This window comes from Rhinoderma darwinii, chromosome 13 (genome assembly GCF_050947455.1).
Source record: "Rhinoderma darwinii isolate aRhiDar2 chromosome 13, aRhiDar2.hap1, whole genome shotgun sequence".
Classification (NCBI taxonomy): Eukaryota; Metazoa; Chordata; class Amphibia; order Anura; family Rhinodermatidae; genus Rhinoderma; species Rhinoderma darwinii.
This window is the reverse complement of record NC_134699.1, coordinates 27,817,490-27,838,095: the sequence shown is the minus strand read 5'-3', so window position 1 is coordinate 27,838,095 and position 20,606 is coordinate 27,817,490. Positions and strand designations below refer to the sequence as shown.

At 43.2% G+C, this 20,606-nt stretch overlaps 1 protein-coding gene across 1 annotated transcript in view; it reads left to right on the top strand.

Annotated features, from left to right (window-relative positions):
- RETREG3 (reticulophagy regulator family member 3) overlaps window positions 1–20,606 on the top strand; it is a 23,348-nt gene extending 2,742 nt beyond the window's left edge. Inside the window, exons 3-10 of the mRNA XM_075845803.1 lie at window positions 11,420–11,526; window positions 12,255–12,285; window positions 13,519–13,645; window positions 13,987–14,071; window positions 14,711–14,848; window positions 14,968–15,038; window positions 17,312–17,444; window positions 18,447–20,606. Of these exons, the coding sequence (XP_075701918.1) occupies window positions 11,420–11,526; window positions 12,255–12,285; window positions 13,519–13,645; window positions 13,987–14,071; window positions 14,711–14,848; window positions 14,968–15,038; window positions 17,312–17,444; window positions 18,447–18,886 (1,132 nt within the window). The 3' untranslated portion in view covers window positions 18,887–20,606. The remainder of the gene's footprint in view (window positions 1–11,419; window positions 11,527–12,254; window positions 12,286–13,518; window positions 13,646–13,986; window positions 14,072–14,710; window positions 14,849–14,967; window positions 15,039–17,311; window positions 17,445–18,446) is intronic.

Below are 20,606 nucleotides of genomic sequence, written 5' to 3'. Positions count from 1 at the left end.
GTGTTCTCTGGGAGAAAGCCTCTGCCAGATTCTTCTATCTAATAACGAACAAAAGGATCGAGCATATTGAAATTCAACATGCTCGACCCTTCTCTCCCCCGACATCTGGCGTCGGGGAAAAGTCGGGATGCCGCCATAGTCATTAGATGGTCAGGCGAAATCCGTAGGTTAGGCCAACGTACGTCTAATGTGCATGGCCAGCTTAAAGGGACGCTGTGGCCAAAACTAAACTCTCCCATGTGCCCCATTCTGGTATTCCACGTATCAGTCTTTCACTTGTTGTTTTCTTGCTTCTTCTATCTCTATATATCAGACTGGGATGGTTGCTTAGCAGCCGTGTGAATCCGGCTCGGTGGCACGCTTTCTCTACTTGAGTCTATGGAGATCTATGTGTCACCCATCCCAGGCGTCAGCAGTTCCTGTACTACACAGGGGGGGGGGGCAGAAGCCAGAAACTTGTATCATCAGCCACCACTGATACTTAGACAGGTTCTTGTCACACAGGTATAGCCTCCCTATCTGTATACTTATGGTTTCTCAGCTTATTTAGGAGAATATAGAGGGTATCATAATCACTGCATCCCCCAGCATGCAGAAATGGTATGGTCTTTAGCTGGTCATGTGATGCTGTTCTGAAGCATCATGGGATTGATAGCAAAGCAGCAAAGCAGAGAAGGAGAGAAAGCTGGAGACATCTAAGCATCAGGATGGAGCACAAACAAGGCAGCAGTTGAAAAAGTAACTAGAGTATACATAAGTGTAGAGAAGATTGTTGGGACTCCGGCTGATCACTAGAACTAGGGTCCCAAGTCTCCCGTTCCTCCTCTCCAGCAAAACCGTGGTAAGGAGGTGATTGTGGTCGGCCGCACACTTTGCCACTCCATACAAGCCTATGGAGTTACATAAATGGCCGAGTGCTCTTACTCGGCTGTTGCTTTCGAACCATGCAAGTAAAGTCTGTGTGTGAATATAAAAGGCTTCGTATCGGGTAAAATCTCCCTTTGCAGAAGGTGGCGGCTCTTATTATTCTATGGAAACCATACCTAAGCGTTTGCCCTTGCTTTAAGGGCACAGGTGATCCTGGAATTGTTTGGCCATACAAAAAAAAAATATCTTTCACTTTCCTTTTTACATTTGAGTAAACTTTTCCTGTTTCTCGATCGGGAGGAATTCTTTCATGTTCACAGTTTATGGTGTTTGCACATTGAGCATATTCTAATATCCGCCATGCTGGACGCTCCTGCTCCCTAAGGATACAGCGTTGTTCGCTTTCTGACTCGTAGAAGCGAGCCCCGGGGAATCCCGGATCATATTTCCCATTAAACAGAGGGGTTAGCTGGAGCAGCTGATATAGGGTTTTCTGCATCTGCTGGTTTTTGGATAAGAATAATGGAGCTGAATGAGTCTTGTCTCTGTGAATGCCCTGAGGTAGAGACGCGTTGTATGATGAGCTGGATTGTGTGGTGTGGGCCTTGTTCAGACACACAGGTCTTGGTGGGAAAACCCCTTCAAAAGCACAGGCCGGGCAAAACTCAAAATCTGACTTTTGCTTATACTCCTTCTATCCTCTTCCCTAAAGCTGGCTTCCCATCCTATGTGCTGGTGTTTTTTAAATCTGCCGCCGCTTTTACTCTGATGTGGCACCTCATTTTCCTCATACATGGGCCGTGTAAACGAGCGACGATCAATGAGACTGCTCGTTGATCGTCACTCGTTTGGTCCTTTTACAAGGAGCTATGTCTGGGGATGGGCGATCGCTACTACGATCCTTGTCTCCATACATTTCTATCATGTCTGCAGCAGATCTCCCTTTTTACTCAACAATAATATTTCTTGCAGCATAGACGATACGATCAGTCTGTACGAGCATTTGCTCGTTCATCGACTAATCGTTGCCCTGTTTACAATGATTGTGAATGAGCGTTCACATGAAGAATCATTTCCCCGATAATTGTCCCGTGTAAACAGGCCCTAGCTGATTGCCACTCCAGTAGGGGCCAGTGCGTTGTCCTATGACATGCTCTGTTTTATACATGGTTATTGGTTGCATTAGATGAAAACATGCTTCACGACAATGCATTCGCCTTCGAGAACAACTTTCAGTGCTGGGTCCCAGATGCCACCTTCCTGGGAGACTAGATCTAATGTTGTCATCCACAGGCCACTTCTGTTTTGGAGCTGCGGCCTGAACATAGTCAGACTTTGGGTTTAGCAAACAGACCGGCTTAGAAATGATTCGTTTGGAAATGTGAAAAACTCCCTGATGAGTAATTACGTTAGGAAGCTTTATACCAAGTTTCCCTTTTTAAGAAATACCAGAGATGTAGCCCCATCTTTTTGTCCTCTCACCTTCCTGGATTGTGATCAGGGCACAACACTGTTTTGGGCATGTAAATTAGATCGACTGCTACTGTCTGCCGCCTTCTTTGGACCTGTTGGCCTCCATTGCAAGTACTTCATAGTCCTGAAAAATTATTGGGTCAATATTGACAGCGCTACTGGTTGAAGAATTTTTAGACTATACGTGGTGGCATTCAACAATTTTTATCTGCTGTGATTAGGTCTACGCATTACGAGGCCATACTGGTATCTTCCTCAGGACAATTCACCAGTAGGACTGGGTTTATAGCACCAGAGATCTCCAAGTTTGCTTCTGTAGAATTGCGCGGGGGGGGGGGTCCAGGTGCTACTAGACTACGGACAGTTAAATACTGGTACAATAGACCTGTTTGAATGAGGCCTTACCCAAAATGGTTCCAGTTTTAAAAGGAGCCATTAGGATATCAGGAGATCATGTGAAGAGATATCAGAATACACATGCCACAGAGTGGTAATGGTGTGGCAGAGAGTTGAAAGTTTACTGCACCACGGCAAACCGCATGCATTTTTTTATTTTTTTTTTGCCAAAATGTTCTTTCCATTACATATATTTACATGTGGTTTGGTAATGGTGCAGCTCTCTGCCACGCTACTATCGCTTCAGCGGGATATATATATACATGTCTGGCGTCTGTTCTGTGAATGGGGAGAGGAGCAGCGCTGATGACTACAATGACAGCACCTTTTTCTTTCGCATGGTCTGTTCATTGCTCGGAGAAGAACGGTGGAAAATCTGATCTCCTTGCAGCTGCTTTCCCCTGGTAAAGGGTGTGCTCTCTTGTAAAGACTGTAAGACTGCAGTCCAGTCTCCCGGGATGACGTTTTATCCCATGTGACCACTGCAGCCAATCACAAGCTGCAACGTCACATGGTCTGCAACGTCATGCGGACGTCAAAGGAGGGAGGAGTTAAGTATGAACGCTTTATTTACGCAGCAGAAATTCCGTCCGGAAAATCGCACAACAATCTAATGCGATTTATCGGACAGGTCGGATACGCTGCGTGATATTGCATCTTCTGATGCAGATTTTGGTGCGTTTTTTTTTTTTAAACTTATAAACTTGTCAGATGCAATTTTTAGACGGAAACTCAAGATAAATTTTAGAATTCGCGCTACTGGATAATTCTGCAACGTGTAGATGACATTACTTGATATCTTATATTCTTTGCTGGCAATGTATTACACTATGGATTTGGCGCACATATAATGCATCGCGTTCAGGGGGCCTCCATGTGATGTTTCTGGAATACGGTATTAGCGCTGTAGGATATTAATGGAGTTCTACAAAGCAGGTGGTTCAGGTCAATATACGAAGAGGAAAAGCTGAAGCCTGATATGAATTTTTCATCCCGATGTATTGAGTCCTGGTGTTCGCTGTCAGTCTCGCTCTACGTTCTAGATGTCAGGCTGTGAGTGACCTTTTGTATGTTTATTGACTGTCCGGATGTGCTCTCATCTCCAGTAAATGACGGGAGTCGCTGCGCGTTTGAAACAATCGCTACACAAGTTTTGGTTTTGGCATTCCCAGTTTTTGTTCATTCTTCAATGCACAACGAACATGGAAGTTTTTACAATATAGAAGACTCCAGATCATGGAATTGCTTGTTATCTCCCATCTAGGCGACCAAATTGGCTGGAGATTGGTTAATGTAGAGAACATTGATAGCGAATATTGGTTATCCCAATATGATAGACATCAGTGGAAATTGACATTAATTTGCATAAACCTGATTATGCAGAGATAAGTGGCGCTACATAAGCGCCACTTATCTCCTGCAGTATCAGTCTATTACAAATTACTTCTGTAGGAAGTCGACCGCTGTGTCAACCACTGACTGACATCTAGTTTTTCTCTATTTACAAAGAGGTTATTCAGCAGCTGCAGTGTATATTATACAGTTCTGTGTCCTAACTGCTGCACAACTTCTTTATGAAAAGGTTGAGGGCATTTCATATCTGGTAATAAACGGTGGACAGGAAGCGCTCCGTTACTCTTCAAAAAGAGGTTCTGCAGCAGCTGAGGTGTGTGTTGTAATGAATAATGAACCGCCTACAGTAAAAAAAAAAATTAAAGGGGTTTTCCGAGCTTGTAATATTGATGGCCTGTCTGTGGGATAGGCCATCAATATCTGATCAGTGGTGTGTGGGGGGGGGTCCGACTTCTGGCACCCCACCGATTAGCTGAATGAAGGGGCTGCGGCGCTCCTGTCGTAAATTTGCTGACCTTTTATAAATTTGGCCCTGTTTTTTTATATGGTCGTTGAGTTTCTCGGTTGCTTCTAACAATCTTCGGCTGCAGTCACATGTTGCGTGCTTGCTTTGTATTTCTATAGTTCTTGCAATGCGGAATATTTTTTTCCTACACGTTGCAACGTTTTTCAAAGTAATGGTTCACGCTGCGGAAAACTTTACAATGTATGGTAAAAAATATTCCGCAACGGAGGAACTATAGAAATCTGTTGCAGATTATTTTTCCCTGTAGTCCTACACGGAAGATTTCCGCAGCATATTTTCACACTGCAGAAGTACGAGGCACATGTGAGCGCACCCTTATAATGCGGGGGTATAATCCTATATATATTAGACCTAATCCTACACTTGCTTATTAGTTAATTGCTTGGACAGCAGTTTCATAATCTATTCTATTATTGGATTTGCTTTCTTCAGGGATATGTTCGATAATACGCTTTGCGGGACAGACGTGAATTCTTCGTTCTAGCAAGTATTTAGAACTGCTCGACTTAATCTTCCTTTTTTTTTTTTTTTTTTCATTTTTTTTTTTCTTCCCTTGAGCAAATGTTAACCCCTTCCTTACTGTAGACTCCTCACAGCATGGACTCCCTTTGTACTGTACAGGTGGTGTTCCTGCCCGTCTGTTCTATCCATTATTAATGATTCAGGAGTCATTCACCTGCTGGCTGATCAATTCTCTTCTGTCATCTCTGCCATCCAGCTCATCGGGTAAATGTTTCCGAGATCATTTTGTATTGTTTCTATGCTGCGGGTTATTCTGCTTGGAAATTGGCTTTCACAGGGAAAGAGGAAACGATTATGTTACAGAAATCTATCTGTGGCGATTATACTTACCGATTGTTCATTACGTCTGTGCTGTAAACATTGTGACCATAAAATCTGTTCCATCAGTCAGCATAGTTAGGCAATATTCACACGAGCGTATGCGATCTGTGTCCGTAAAAAAAGGGCAGTTTTTCATACTTATGACTGTCCTTATTGCGCCAGTGTGGTTTTTGTGTCACCCGTTTTATTCGTTCGTGTTTTCTCCTCTGCAAGCACTTAATCGTTTTACTTTTTTTCCCTCTGCATTTCCTTAGGAACTGATGTCCGTATTTTTCACGCACTCATAGAATTCAATGGTCGATCGCAAATACGGGCCAGAATAGGACATGTGCGTTTCACACAACAGACACCGTCAGTGAAAAAACATGGATGTGTGAATAGCCGTATTGAATTGCATTAGTCAGTGTACTGTCCGTTATTTAGACAGACAAAATACTGCCAAGAAACTGTTTGTGTGAATACGGCCTTATGGGACATACTTCAGAATTTTTTTTTTTTATTATTTTTTTTTTTTCATAGGTTTTGTCAAGTCTCATGTAAAAAAATAAAAATAAAGATGTCCTGTCCCTTCTCGTGCACCTGTAAATGGGTAGTCTATCAAAAAAGCAGCCCTTAGTTTGACGCTGTTCCCCCTTTGGCAGAGTCTATGGCTAAATTATAGTGTTTGCATAGCCACGACTAACACTAGATGGTTTAAAATGCAAAAATCCTTTTATTGATGATGATGATGATAGTACAGATACAGGCGACGCGTTTCTGAGCTATACCGGCTCCTTCCTCAGGCAGTATCACGCTCTGCTCTCCTGACATGTCTGTTTTAGTAAATACTGACCTTCCCCATAAAATCACAATTCTGGAGCACCCTTTTTTAGATCTCTCTGTTGTGCTGTTCCTTTGTTATTCCTCCTGGAAAAGTGTGAATAAATTGACAACGGGCCATTACCATTCACTATATCAATGGAGCAGGTCGCTACACATTCTGACCCTATCCAATCAGTGCTGACGGTGATACTGTGCCAAGGGGAATGGTAACACCCAGTGGCCAATTTATTCATACATTTTCATGAGGACTAATAGAGGAATCGCACAACACAGAGTTCTAAGAAAAGATGGTCCGGAATTGTTGTTTTATGGGAAATTCAGGATTTACTAAAATAGACATGCCAGGAGAGCTAGTCGCTTCAGATAGATCAGGACTGAATAGGATCAGGGTGTTCGCTGTTAGACACTACTAATCTGCGGTAGTCCTGATGATGGATGTCGTCTTGACTTTCAGACTACCACTTTCCACTAGTATGAATGACTGGAAGCAGTAGTCAGAGACTGTGCTGACACCTGTAATAGAAGTCAGGGGTCAGCGACGTTTGGCGCTCCGCGAAACGACAATTCCCAGCATGCTCTGACAGCCACAGGCTTTATTATTCCAGCCAAGGCAGTCAGGGCATGTTAGGAGTTGTAGTTTCATAACAGCTGGCATGCTGATGGTTGCTGACCCCTAATCTAAGTATCAGGAGTGGGTGAGCACATCTGCAAGGTCAATGTCACTCGCCAGGGCTTGCCCGGCCACTCCATTCTGAAGCAGCGAGCGCAGGAGTTGCTGCAGGGAAATGGAGGCGAGGTGAGTGGTCTTTTGTGGCGACCCCCTATGGGAGGTCCATAACGATTGTCTATCCTCTTGATGTACGGCCCGTTCTCGTTTATAGACCTTTTTGTTTGACCGGACAAGATTAACCAAACCTCCCAGGTTCCTTTTTTTCTTTTTTTTGTACTGTGAGTAAGGCCTCATTTACACGAGCGTGTGCGTTTTGCGCGCGTAAAAAACGCAGCGTTTTGTGTGCGCAAAAGGCACTTGACAGCTCCGTGTGTCATCCGTGTATGATGCGCGGCTGTGTGATTTTCGCGCAGCCGCCATCATAGAGATGAAGCTAGCCGACGTCAGTCACTGTCCATGGTGCTGAAAGAGTTAACTGATCGGCAGTAACTCTTTCAGCACCCTCCACAGTGAATTCCGATCACCATATCGAGTAACCTGTTTAAAAAAGAGGTTCGTACTTACCGAGAACTTCCCGGCCGTTGCCTTGGTGATGCGTCCTTGGTGACGCGCCTCTCTTGACATCTGGCCCCACCTCCCTGGATGACGCGGCAGTCCATGTGACCGCTGCAGCCTGTGCTTGGCTTGTGATTGGCTGCAGCTGTCACTTGGACTGAATTGTCATCCCGGGAGGTCAGACTGGAGGAAGAAGCCGGGAGTTATCGGTAAGTCAGAACTTTTTTTTTTTTTTTTACACGTTCACGTATATTGGGATCGGAAGTCACTGTCTAGGGTGCTGAAACAGTTTAACTCTTTCAGCACCCTGGACAGTGACTGTCTCCTGCCGGGTTCGGTCAAAACGAGTTCGGCCGAACCCGGTGAAGTTCGGTTCGGTCATCTCTAAGACACTCCGTTCGGATGTTTGTAAACAGAAAAGCACGTGGTGCTTTTCTGTTTTCATTCAGTTTGACAGCGCTTGCGCGAATCACGCAGTTCGCACGGAAGTGCTTCCGTGCGACCTTCGTGGTTTTGACGCACCCATTGACTTCAATGGGTGCGTGATGCGCGAAAAACATAGATTTTTAGAACATGTCGTGAGTTTTTTTTCAGCGCACTCACGCTGAGCAAAACTCACGGACTGTCTTCATGCCCCCATAGACTTGTATAGTTCCGTGCGACCCGCGTGAAAAGCACACTAGTCTCACGGACGTATATCACGTTCGTGTAAATGAGGCCTAACTCTGCAGACTTCTATTCCCATTATAAATCATCAGAGGATTATGATGCACAAAAACCATACACGCCCGTCAGCCGTGTCCCTGGAGCCTGGCATCCGTATACCAGCAAGAGGGGAATAATGGGCATACAGAAACACAAATATATATTTTTTTTAACTTTTAATACAGTTGGAAGCAGAATTGCTGATACGTTTTCTTTATATCCTGTGAAAAATAATTTTGGTGCTTTTTAATTACCCTTTTTTTTTTTTTTTTATTCTTTATTATATGGCTATATTTATTGAGCAGGAAGCCATACTCCACCTGTAGCGCTGGAATCTGCACGTGTGGCGTGGGTGGCTTGGTGCTAGATAATATGAATATACAGTGGTGTGAATAAATTCATGTGGACGTGTGCCCAGATCTGCGGAACACATTAGGGTAGATGTTAAACCTTTAAGCTCAAAAGCAGCTTAAGAGCGGCCATGTCTGAGGGTCATGTGGGAACGGAGCAATACTGACATCTCCTTGTCAATGTTTGGGGTAATCCTCCTGATACAGTAGCATGAAAAAACTAAAGCAGATTTGGTAAAATTAATTATTTGGAATTTGTGGGGTTCATGTTTCTGACGTGTGGAAATGGATCTGTATACAAGGAGCGCATACTTTGTAATGGTTTTGTAAGATACCGTTCTGTTCTAGATAACAAAAGCTGGGGCTTTTGATGGGTCTTTGCTGAAGGTTGTCAATCTCTGTACAGCGCTGCAGAATATGTTGGAGCTATATAGGGAACTATAAAATTAAAGACTAGGACGGGGTACATATACATTTATGGACTCGTCCCATGACTACAGACTTGCGCACACTACATCCATTCTAACCTAACCAATTTTCTAATACCCTTTAAAAGAAGGGGCCCCCTTATTCAGGACCCATATTTATTAGTCCGATCAGCTCACGCGTAACAGAGATGTCTGTGCATTACATAGACAGCCTATTGTTTTCGATAGGAACTGTGTAATGTTTTATATCTCCTGTGGTGGCGCTGCAGGGAAACTGAACACTTGCTATCAGGTTCCACTTCAAATTACAGCTGATCACTGGGAATCCCAGCAGCGGGACACCCGTTGATGAGCTTCTTCTCAGGAAACCCTTCTAATAAAAAGATTTTCCAAAGCAGACAATCCCTTTAAGAAATTTACAATGGATAGAATCTTGACACGTATAATAATTGCTAATTATGCACTGCTATTAAAAGGGGTTTTCCGCTTTGAAAAGTTTCCCGCTATGATAAGCAGATCACAAATTTTTGGGACCCAAAGTGATCAGCTGTAATTTGCAAGGAAACTAGCAGCAACTATTCCACCTGCCTGCAGTGCCACTGCTGGAGAAATGATGCATTACACGGTTGCCATTGAAATCCATAAGCTGTCTTTGAAGCACTAGGCTCTCTAGAAGGAGAGAGACATTCTTTGTTGCCCATCAACTCTCCAGCTAAATAATTAGGGTACCGAATTGGGAAACCTCTTCTTTTTCTTTTCTTTTTTTCAGTAAATTTGAGTCATTGATTTTTCTTCTATTAAAAAATTCCGACCCAAAGTCTGCCATTTCATCTCTTGGTGGTTGTCACCCAGCTTTCAGAGGTATTGTGGTATGAAATATAGAATCGCCTAATTAAGAGGCTGCGCCATTTGGGCGTCTGGGAAAGCTGGGTGACTGTCTCTGTGGTATCTCTGACTGTCTCTGTGGTATCCATATACAGTTTCCATCCAGTCACTTTTCTTTGGTGTTTGTTTGTCCAGTTACAATCAGTACAATAAGCACGTCCGGCTGGCGCATGGCGTTGTGGAGCTGTTAACGCCTCAGAATAAGAGGAAGCATTTGATTTTTAGATATCACCTGTTGTGCACAGCGTCAGTCTGGCGGGGAAAGCTTCACTTTTATCTGTTATGCCGGCCTTCACTGTGTCACTTGAGGACAAGCCAACACGTACAGAGATAAATGTCTTTCCTGTTATTTTCTGTAATATAATCTGCTGAGTAAGGATTACATTGACCTCACTTTCTCTTGGCTTTGAAGGGTTTTTCACATTGGACAATTTAAAAATCCTTTTACTACTAATGAATGTAAACAAGACTTAGGTTAAAAACACCCATCTTAATAAATTGCCAAGAATTATAAATGTGTCGTACTGCAAAACCCTTCATTCTTTTATATCATCAACTTTTTGTTTCATTTTTTTTTCATGTTCAAAATCTTTGCTAGCTGTCAGGGAATGGATGCATTCTTATTTACATTAAGCTAAATATCCGTCCTGATCAGCAGACTATTGATCTGTGTACATTATCTTCCAGCACGGCCATTACTTCTTCGGTGGCTTCTCTAGGGCTGGCAGTAAGAGGTTTGAACTCCTTTCTCTTATGTACAAAAGCCTGTGCTAAGCTACAACAGAAGAAATGTCTATAGGGCCACAGTCTGTCAAAATATGGTGGTGTATGTATCGTTTACATTGTCTACCTTTGACTTCTTATGGCATTTAGATGGATAGTCAGTGAGGAATATTTCTGCATATCTTTGTCACCCCATTTCTCACAGCTGGTATATAGTGGCCGCTGCTGATGGGGACCCTCTTATATATCTCTTCTGGTGCTGCGGATGTGCAGTCTTAAAAGGTTATCTGCCTTGGACAATCCCTTTTTATTGGAAGGGTCCCCTAAATATAACCTAGTTACAGGGTGTCCTCCAATAGGACCAGTTACAGTAAACTATAATCTGCTGTGAAACCTCACAGCAAGTGTTCAATTTACCTTTAGCGCCACCACAGGGGAAATAAAGCATTACATGTGCCCGTTGAAATCAAAGTGCTGTCTGGAGAGATAATCTTTATTATAATCTAAATACTGGAGGTCTGGAATGGAACTTCTATTAAGGTATTAGAAAATGAGTCGTATAAACCAGACAACTCCTTTTAAGTTCTACTTTTCAGACGCTGCTTGATTGAAAGATATTGGGGAGACAGCGGTTTCTATAGAGTCTGAATTAGCCAAATCACCATACATCCAATGTGAATGCCCAGTGGGAATATTTTTAAAGGACATGTGGAAATTATTTATGCAGTAAAACAATTGTATATGACGTACCATGTGGGTATAAAAAAAGCCCCCATAAAACTTAGAGGAATTCGTGATCACTTCTGTCTATTCTTTCGTACAGGTTTTTTGCCCTGACATCGCTCAGAATTCTGTTCTTAGCGGCATTTGGCCTGATGATCATCATCTGTGTGGATCAGTGGAAGAACAAAATATGGCCTGAGCTTGGAGGTGAGAAGTAAAAGGGTTGTCCAAGAGTCTGGTTGGAAAAAGAGAAGCCGCAAATTTTCTAAAATAACAAAACAGTCAGTACTCGCCTTTTCAATCCCCCGTGGATCCCGTGCAGATACTCCAGCATGACCCAGATAGAGAGATATATATATATATAACGGGCTCCTAGTGATGACTGGCCTCAGCGGTCACGTCATCGCTGGCAGCCTGTAAACAAAGACCTGCGGGGGACCGCCGGAGCATCTGCACTGGATCGGTGAAGGACCCCTTGAACAGGTTATTACTCTTATGTGTTGAAAGATCCTAAATCCAGATAGGCAATGTTACAATTTAAGATTCTGAAAATTTTTGTTATGAAATTAATGTAAAACCTATTTTCCCAGCTGTTGTAGACGTTTTTTCCTACTTGTAGATCCCATTCATGAGAGGTTTTGTTGGTCATTTGTATATGCTTGTTGTTTCTGTGCTAAATATGAATGAGCTTCCAGTTTGGACAACCCCCAAGTATATGATAAGGGCCATTGGAAGGGGGGACGACGACAATTTGCTGTAGTTCTCTATATGTATGGTCCGCTTCTGAAATATTTTGGTCTATACACATAAAGGGACCCATGGTATTTAGATCTACTTTGTCGTGTGTGTAGCTGTGCATGGTAGGAACACATTGTAGGGTCTCTCATATGTTGGACTGCATCATATGCTGATCATATTTGTTTCTAACATTTCAGCTGCAAGATCCAATGAGATGGACAATGAAAGGTGAGCTTTGGATTGTAGATACTGGGAAATAGTAAAAGGCTAGATTCACACGATCGTGGGGAAACTCGGACATGATAAACGTGCGTTTTTCTTGTCTGAGGTGCCCCCGTGCGGGTTCAGTTTTCACGGATCCCCATAGACTGGAGTCTATGGAGGGATTCGTGAAAACGGAACAAAATAGGACATGTTCTATTTTTCAACTGACCATTCACGCGGTCCGCTGAAACATCAGCCGTGTAAACGGTCCTATTGAATTACATAGGTCCATGTGACCGCCGTTGTTTCAACGGCCGTCACACGGACGTATTCAACGCTCGTGTGAATCAGGCCTTAAAGAAAGATCCTAAATGCCCGTACACTATACAGCATTATTTCAGTTGTATGGCAGCTGGCCTAATATCTGGCAGCGTTTATCAGCTACCCCATTGCTCAATAATGAATGTTAATCGTCTCAATACTAATAGGATCATTATTAGGAATTACCAACCATACTATTTACTGTATGGAGGAATTCTGCAGCCACACAGCAGGGCGTCATAAACTAAAAGATCACATTACCTTCATCCACTTCTTTGTACTTGATACACACTCGATTATTCAGAAGTTCACTTGATGGCAGGATCTTGCCATGTGGTCATTAAAGAGGACGTGCCAGCTCTCCTGACATATATTTATTTTAGTAAATACTTGTATTCCCCATGAAATAACAATTCTGGAATATATTTTCTTATAATTCCGGGTTGTGCCATTCCTCTGTTATTCCTCCTAGAAATGTATAAATATATTGATAACTGGGTGTTACCATTCCCCTTGTCAAAGGGGCGTGTCCCTACAGTCCCACTCTGTCAGCACTGATTGGACAGTGTCCGACTGAGTAGGGACACACCCCCACCTAGTAAAACCCAGTTTATGGATACATTTCTAGGTGGGATAACAGAGGAACGGCACAACGTAGAGCCCTGAGAAAAGATGCAGAATTGTTATTCCATGAAGAATACAAGTATGTACTAAAAAAGAAGTGTCTGGACAGGCAAAAGGTCCTCTTCAATCTAGTTAAGTGCTGTACGTTATATGATCACGTTTCAATTACTGCAATAGCCGATCTTGTCACTGCAGTAAATTGCTGCAGTGGCAGAAACCATGGCAGAAACGCAGCATGTGAATGTACCCTAAAGTAACACTAGTGTTCCTTTGTCAGTCTGCTGCTAGAATACATTTTTTGGTCTCTTCTAGTTGGGGTTTTGTACACCCACGGTTGCTCAGTGTACCAGAGTTGTGTCATCATGCAGCCGAAGTGTGGATCACTCTGACAAATTTTCTAAGGAACCTTAAAGTCTTCAAATCTGAAAATCCTGGCAAGGTAAAACCTTTTTTTTTTTTTTTTATATATCAATCCTAATCACATTAGCATCCAATAACCGTGTTCCTCTGTATATTTGTATATAAGTGGATATGTCACTCCTCCTGACTTGATTGTTTTGCTAAATAATTTGAATCCCCATGAAATAATTCTGGAGGGTTCATATTACTTTAGACCTAGGTCTATACGGCACTGAATGTCCATACATAATATTTCGGCCACTTACAGCTCCCATGTGACTACGATCTTGTGTACTACAACACCTATTAACCGCTTTCCTGCGTGGTTTGTACACATTGCACACTAGACACAGAATAACGATGTTCTCATTCCATTTGCAGTTCTGTCTCCTGGTCTGTGGATTCCTCACTTTTCTTACTGTCCTGGGTGGATATATTCCTGGTCTTGTGCTCTCCTATTTGCTGTGTGAGTCCATCTTTTCATTTTTCCCAGTTTACGTCTCTGTTGTTGGGTTTTGCATACACCCCTTAGTTTAAGCTTACTGCCGTGACTTTCAGGCTGCCACTTCCCTACTGTGGCATTATTGAGTTGGGGTGGTGGTAAGACCATGTTCACACAGCATATCTTCAGGTGTATTTCGGAGCATAAATCGCTCTTAAAATACTCTTGGGAAACCCGCTCCGAAAACGCCTAGATTCAGAGGCTGTTTTCACTTGAAATCAGCCTCGTATTTTTTAGCCTGGACAAATGTAGGGTGAACATGGCAAAAGACTCTGCCAATTCATGTCATATAGATCTTGTGTGGTTCCAAATACCACCATATCTTGTATCTAGCCTGAATAGCGGCAGTTGCGTGTGCATATGGGGTCACCTCTATGTATGGAGACATTTCTTTAATCCATCATCAGCAATCCAGAACACGTTTTTAGCACGGAACTCTAGTTTCCGTGCCTGACGTGTCCCTTTAAACTTGGAAAGAGCGTTTTATGTCTCGACACCAATACTGTAATTGCAAACTGCATAAAGACGTTTGCATTGTGTTCCATTTTAACCGGTCATATATCTCCATAGGCTAACCTATACCCTGTTTCCTCTTCTATACAGTGCTGTTCATCCTGCTCTGGCCTCTGGCAATCTATCATCGCCTGGGACAGCGTGTTTACCAGAAGCTGGAGCCGGCCCTGCAGCGGTTGGACTTCAGTGTTCGTGGATACATGATGTCCAAGCAGAAAGAGAGACAATGTAAGTGCTACAAGCGGAGGGGAAGCTCCGACATCCCATGACCGGCATAGAGCGATATATTAGTGTCTTACAGTTGTGTATGTGGGTCAAACAGTCAATTTATGTCTCCTTGTGACCAGTGCATGGACGAGCCCTTCCTCCAAATGAGGGAAGTGACAGTGAAGAGGAGCTGGCTGCGTTTTGTCCTACGGTAAGAGCACAACGACTTTTTTGGGGCCTTCAGGATTTTTTTAAAGCAGATTTTTAAAATGCAAACCACGCGCCAAAACGCTTTAAACGAGCAGCGCGTTTGTTATCTGCCTCCAATTGATTTCAATGCGTTGTCAGAGGGGATAAACCCTCCAAGAAAGAGCATGCAGCTTTTTTTTTTCCCCGCTAGTGGTCTAAAACCGTTTGTGGAAACAAAAGCCTCCCATTGAAATCAGTGGGGGGAGACTTGGAGCATTTTTTGGCGCTGATTCCGACGCCGTTTAAATGCTGTGTGAGCTGATCCTAATACATTGAAAAGCACAACATATTTTTATAATGTTTCCTCTATTGCGTTTGTTAGTCCTTATTGATAGGAGTAATGTCTTTGCATGGCATAGACACATTATCTACCTACTACAAGATCCTATGTAGCGAGTATATTATACAACCGGAGGCATCTGTGTTTTTTTTGTCACTATATATACAGTCGTGGACAAAATTGTTGGTACCCTTCCATTAACCCCTTAATGACTGGGCCTGAAAAGGCTTAATGACCAGCTAAAGTTTTCTGTTTTTGCCTCTCTGCCTTTCAGCAGCCATACCTTTTTTTTTTTTTTTTTTTTTTTTTTCATTGATGTGGCTATATGAGGTCTTGTTTTATGCGGGAAAAATAGTATTTTATTTTTACGGCGTGAATATAGGAAAAAGCATTACTCTGCATCATTTTTATTTCTTTTTTTATCCTGTCCACGTTTTAGGCTAAATAACCTGAAAAATTATTTTAACAGGTTATTATGGTCGTGTAGATACCTAATATGTGTAGGTTTTTTATGTAATGTAGGGTCAATAAAATATATTTTATGCAAAATAATGACTTTTTGGGGGGGCTTTTTTTTGGGACTTTTTTTTTTTTTTTTAATGCCATTTACTTACAACTTTTTTTTTTTACTTATGTTTTAGCATACTCCTGTATGCTAATACATTATACTATGTCACTATGACACAGGCTGCTTTTGGGGCAGCACATAGCGTGTCCTAACAGCAGGCAAATTGAACAGACAGCCCTGGGGTCCTTTCTAGGTCCCCAGTGCTGAATGCAGAGGGATTCCCCGGTCTTTGATCACGTCACTGGCTTTTCGATGACTAGATCAAAGAGGGAAGTTCCCTTGGATCCTACTGCGGTCACGGACTGCGGCGATCAAAGGGTTAAACAGCTGTGGTTGTAATGTTTTCCGACCCCAGCTGTATTCAGCAGGCTGCTCTAAGACCAGGAGCTGTGAGTTACAGCTCCTGCTTAGAGGATGAGCGCTCATCAGCCTCTTTTACAGCGACGCCAAAATATGTCGCTATAGACTAAGTGCCTGCCGTAAAGACGGAGGGTGGTCATTAAGCAGTTAAAGAAAGGAAAACCCACGATGGTGACTAAAATAACTTAAAACTAAGAGAAATAGTAATACAGTTGAATTTACTGAAACTAATGTAAATTTCTGTAACGCTCAACGAGCGTTCTGCACCTGTCCACAGGTATTTTGGCCACTCCTCGTGAGCACAATGCCCAGCGAAGGAAAACTTGGTCTCGGTCGCAGGTCATGGGTCCTCAACAGGATAATGACCCAAAACACGCAGCTAAAAACATCCAAGAATGGCTAAGAGCAAAACACTGGACTATTGTGAAGTGGCTTCTATGAGCCTTGATCTAAATCCTATTGAGCATCTGTGGTTGGAGCTGAAACCTGCAGTCTGGAGAAGGCGCCTTCACACCGGAGACCGCTGGAGTAGCGTCCTCACGAGGAGTGGCCAAAATACCTGCGGACAGGTGCAGAAGTCTCACTGAGAGCTACACAAATCGTTTGTTTGCAGTGATTGCCTCAAAAGGTTGTGCAACAAAATATTTTTTGAATACCATCATTTTTGTCCAGGCAGTTTCATTAGTTTCTTTTTGAAAAATTTTCTGTTGAACAAAAATTCAAAAGCAAAGTCTGATTTACATTAGTTGATTTTTCAGTAAATTCAAAAGTATGATTTTTGTCAGTTTCAAGTGGTTTCAGTGACCATTGGGGGTTTTCCTTTCTTTAACGGAAGGGTACCAACAATTTTGTCCACGACTGTACATACTTCGATAAGATTTTCCTTTGGGAAACTCTGATCTGTTCCCACTTTTTTTTTTTTTTTTTTTTTGCAATCAACAGGTTACATTTTGGCTGCACCACTAGGTTACCCCATTTGTGCACTCTACTAGTGAAAGTAAAGTTCTGGTTCTTTTTTCCCTCTTAGCTGGATGATTCTGCAGTTGCTAAAGAACTAACAATATCGGATTCTGAGCATTCAGATGCAGAGGTTTCATACACGGAGAATGGGACGTTTAACTTATCTCGGGGGCAGACTCCCCTTACAGAAGGCTCAGAGGGTAAATATTTATTCTGATGATTAAAATGTTTCGGCTGTGTATTTCTTGCATTGTGAAGTCCTATAGTTTTATTAGGTCTTAACTAAAATGTGCAAGTGCGGTGGAAAATGTGGCAAATATATTAAGAGGTGCACAACTTTTAATATATTTGGTTCTTCTTTGGCTGTCCGTGCGTGCAAAAGAAATGCAAATCTATGCCTGCTATGAGCAGGTGTAAATTTGTGCCAAACTTATGCCAGTAAGTTTCAATAAGATCCCGGTGGCAGTCGTGGCTAGGGATATAGCCACGACTTTCCGATTACCTCTTTCCTCCAGTGGCAATTTGAAGCGGTAATGTAAGTGAATGAAGTGCGCTGGCACTGCGGGACATCACTCACCAGCACCTGCTTGCCCACTCCATTCTGAAATAGGGAGCAAAAAGAGAAGACGCAGGGGAAATGCCTCCTCACATGATGCACATTACTTAATGGCGATCGGTCCATGACGCATGCATTGGCCCAACAGGGCAAGCCACTGCCCAACTTCCGTTAGTCTAGCAGAACTGCGCATGCGCAGATTAGAGAGACTACATTTTCATCAAACTTTTAATATGTCAGAGACGTATGAACAGCTTGGATCGGTGGGGGTCCGGGTGCTGAGACCCCTACCGTTGCTGAAACTAAGGTGCAGAAGTCCTCAGCTGAGTGCTTTGCGTCTTTGGCTGTGATCGGTGATCCCTGTCAGGCTGAAGTCGGCTTACATAGACGTTCTATGAGATCGTCTTCAGCCTTACGATGAGCACGGGTCACAGCCGAAGGAGCAAAGCGGTCAGCTGAGCACTTCTGCACCTTCGTTTCAGCAACGGTGGGGGTCTCAGCACCCGGACCGCCACCGATATAAAACTTTTGATATGTCTGACGTATTAAAGCTTGAAAGTGTAGTTCCTATGTAAACATTTATGTTTATTTTGTGTATAGATAGTTCTTCAAAAATGTGCTTTAATATATCTTTTTATACATCTAGATCTGGACCGCCATAGTGACCCAGAAGAGTCGTTTGCACGAGATCTCCCTGATTTTCCTTCTATCAATCCAGAGGTAACAGGGATAGATGATGATGATGACACAAGCATTGGGCTCCCAATTGGAAGCAGCTACTCCCATATGTCCGCTAACCAACTGTACGATGAGCAGGAGTCTTCAGAGTCAGAGGTGCCACTTGCAATCGGGGCTCAGCAGATCAAAGACAACCTGACCAACCTGGTCACTCGAGGGATGATCCAGATGGCATTGGCAGGCGTCACTCAGCAAGCCTCTGGCTTTTTGGAAAAAGCCAAGCAGAAAACATATCAGAGAAACTCCAGCTCTGAGCTGGACACTGATGCTGAAGCCGATGACTTTGAGCTACTGGACCAATCCGAGCTGAGCCAGATGGATCCAGCCAGCCCACGTGGCCAACAGTGATTTCAGACGAAGGTGCCATTCCCTTGTGAACATACAATCTCTTACGTTTTTTTATTTTTTCGTTTTTTTTTTTAAAAGGACTCTCATTGTAGACCTGTATCTTCAGACTGTCTTCTCGGTGTGACCCCGTGTGCGGTTTCCATTTTTAATGCAGGTCTATTCTTCCTGCTACTTTATCACTGTGAAGTCTGAACCAGTAGATTAGTCAAGCTAGAATAAAAATGCAGTATTTTAAAACTGAATCCCTTCTGGATAATGGACTCGGTGCAATAGATCTGATGTTCCCTTCAGTACCGCATCTCAGACTAACACTAGATCTCTGCAGTCGTGGACTGCCCTGTCAGTTATTACAATGTAGATGTTCATATTTGGTGATTTTGCAGTTAGGGATATTTCAGTGTGTGAATTCTGACTTTGTAGTTCTCGTGTCCCTTTCACAAGGTAGATTTTAGAATCTGGACTTGGCACTTAAAAAGTTGTGTGTACAGGAGAACGGAGTAAACTGTTAAGAGTGTAAAGTGTAGCTCCACTTCACAAAAAGTATTTCACTTGTAGGATCAACAAATCGCAATATAGATGTTTCTGACTTTGTTTGCACCTCTGATAAGCTGCTTTCTGGTTGCCCCAGATGCATTAGTCCGATGTAAGGTAAGTCTGCACAGTGGTATGACACCCCACCCACTCCCCTTTTACTCCGTAATGGCTACCTTGCTGTCCAAAACATGCACTCTGGGACTGCTCTGAGCACATGTTTATGGCAGGTCCGACCCCCGGACCCGGCACCGATCAGCCACACAGGATTCCACCGGCTATTTTGAAGGGTATGCAGTAGTTGGAGCCGGAAGCAGATGGCTCCGACCACTGCATAGCGGCCGTTCTGCAGCTCTGCTTGTATTCACTTGAATAGGAGCAGAGCTGCAACTCGGCCGCTATTCCGGAGCCATCGGCTTCTGGCATGGCCGTCTGGTTCCCGGAGGCAGCCGGAGCAGTTGACCGGTGCGGGTGCTGGACCCCCACCGATCATATACTGAAGAGCTATCCTGTGGATAGGTCACCATTTGTCCGTTCGTGGAAATCCCTTTTTAAGGCCCTTTTATACGGGCCAATGATCGGGCAAACAAGCGTTCGTATGAATGCTCGGTCCTGATCATTGCGCTGTGTCAGAAACGATCATCCGTTGAACGAGCATTATCTGACTGTATCGTTTATGTAGCACAAAATATTATTGTCGGCAGCACATCTCCCTGTGTAAACAAGGCGATGTGCTACCTACATGATGGAAATACATGGGGATGAGGGATCGTAGTAATCGCCCGTCCCTATACATAGCCCCTTGTGAAAGGAGCAAACGAGCGCTGATCAATGAGCTGTGTATTTACAGCCAATATTGGCCAGTGTAAAAGGAGCCTTAGTGACCGTGAAGTCTGATCTGCCGGCTATGTCTCCCACCCCCAGGTTTAAACCTTCTGCATTGGAGAGGTACCAGTGTGACTACTAATTTTTTTTCAATTGTTTTTAAGATAATTAAGGTGGAGCTATACTTAATGTTTTAAAAGAAGCCCAGTCGTGACCCTATAGTGCGTGGTAATGGGGATTGGGGCTTCATCTTGTGTTTATTGTTCAGTGCAACATTTCTTTTAGGGTAGAGACGAGATCTCCTTTACCTTTCTCCCAAAACAAATGCACTTTTAATTTTGAATACATTTTGATTTTCACTGAA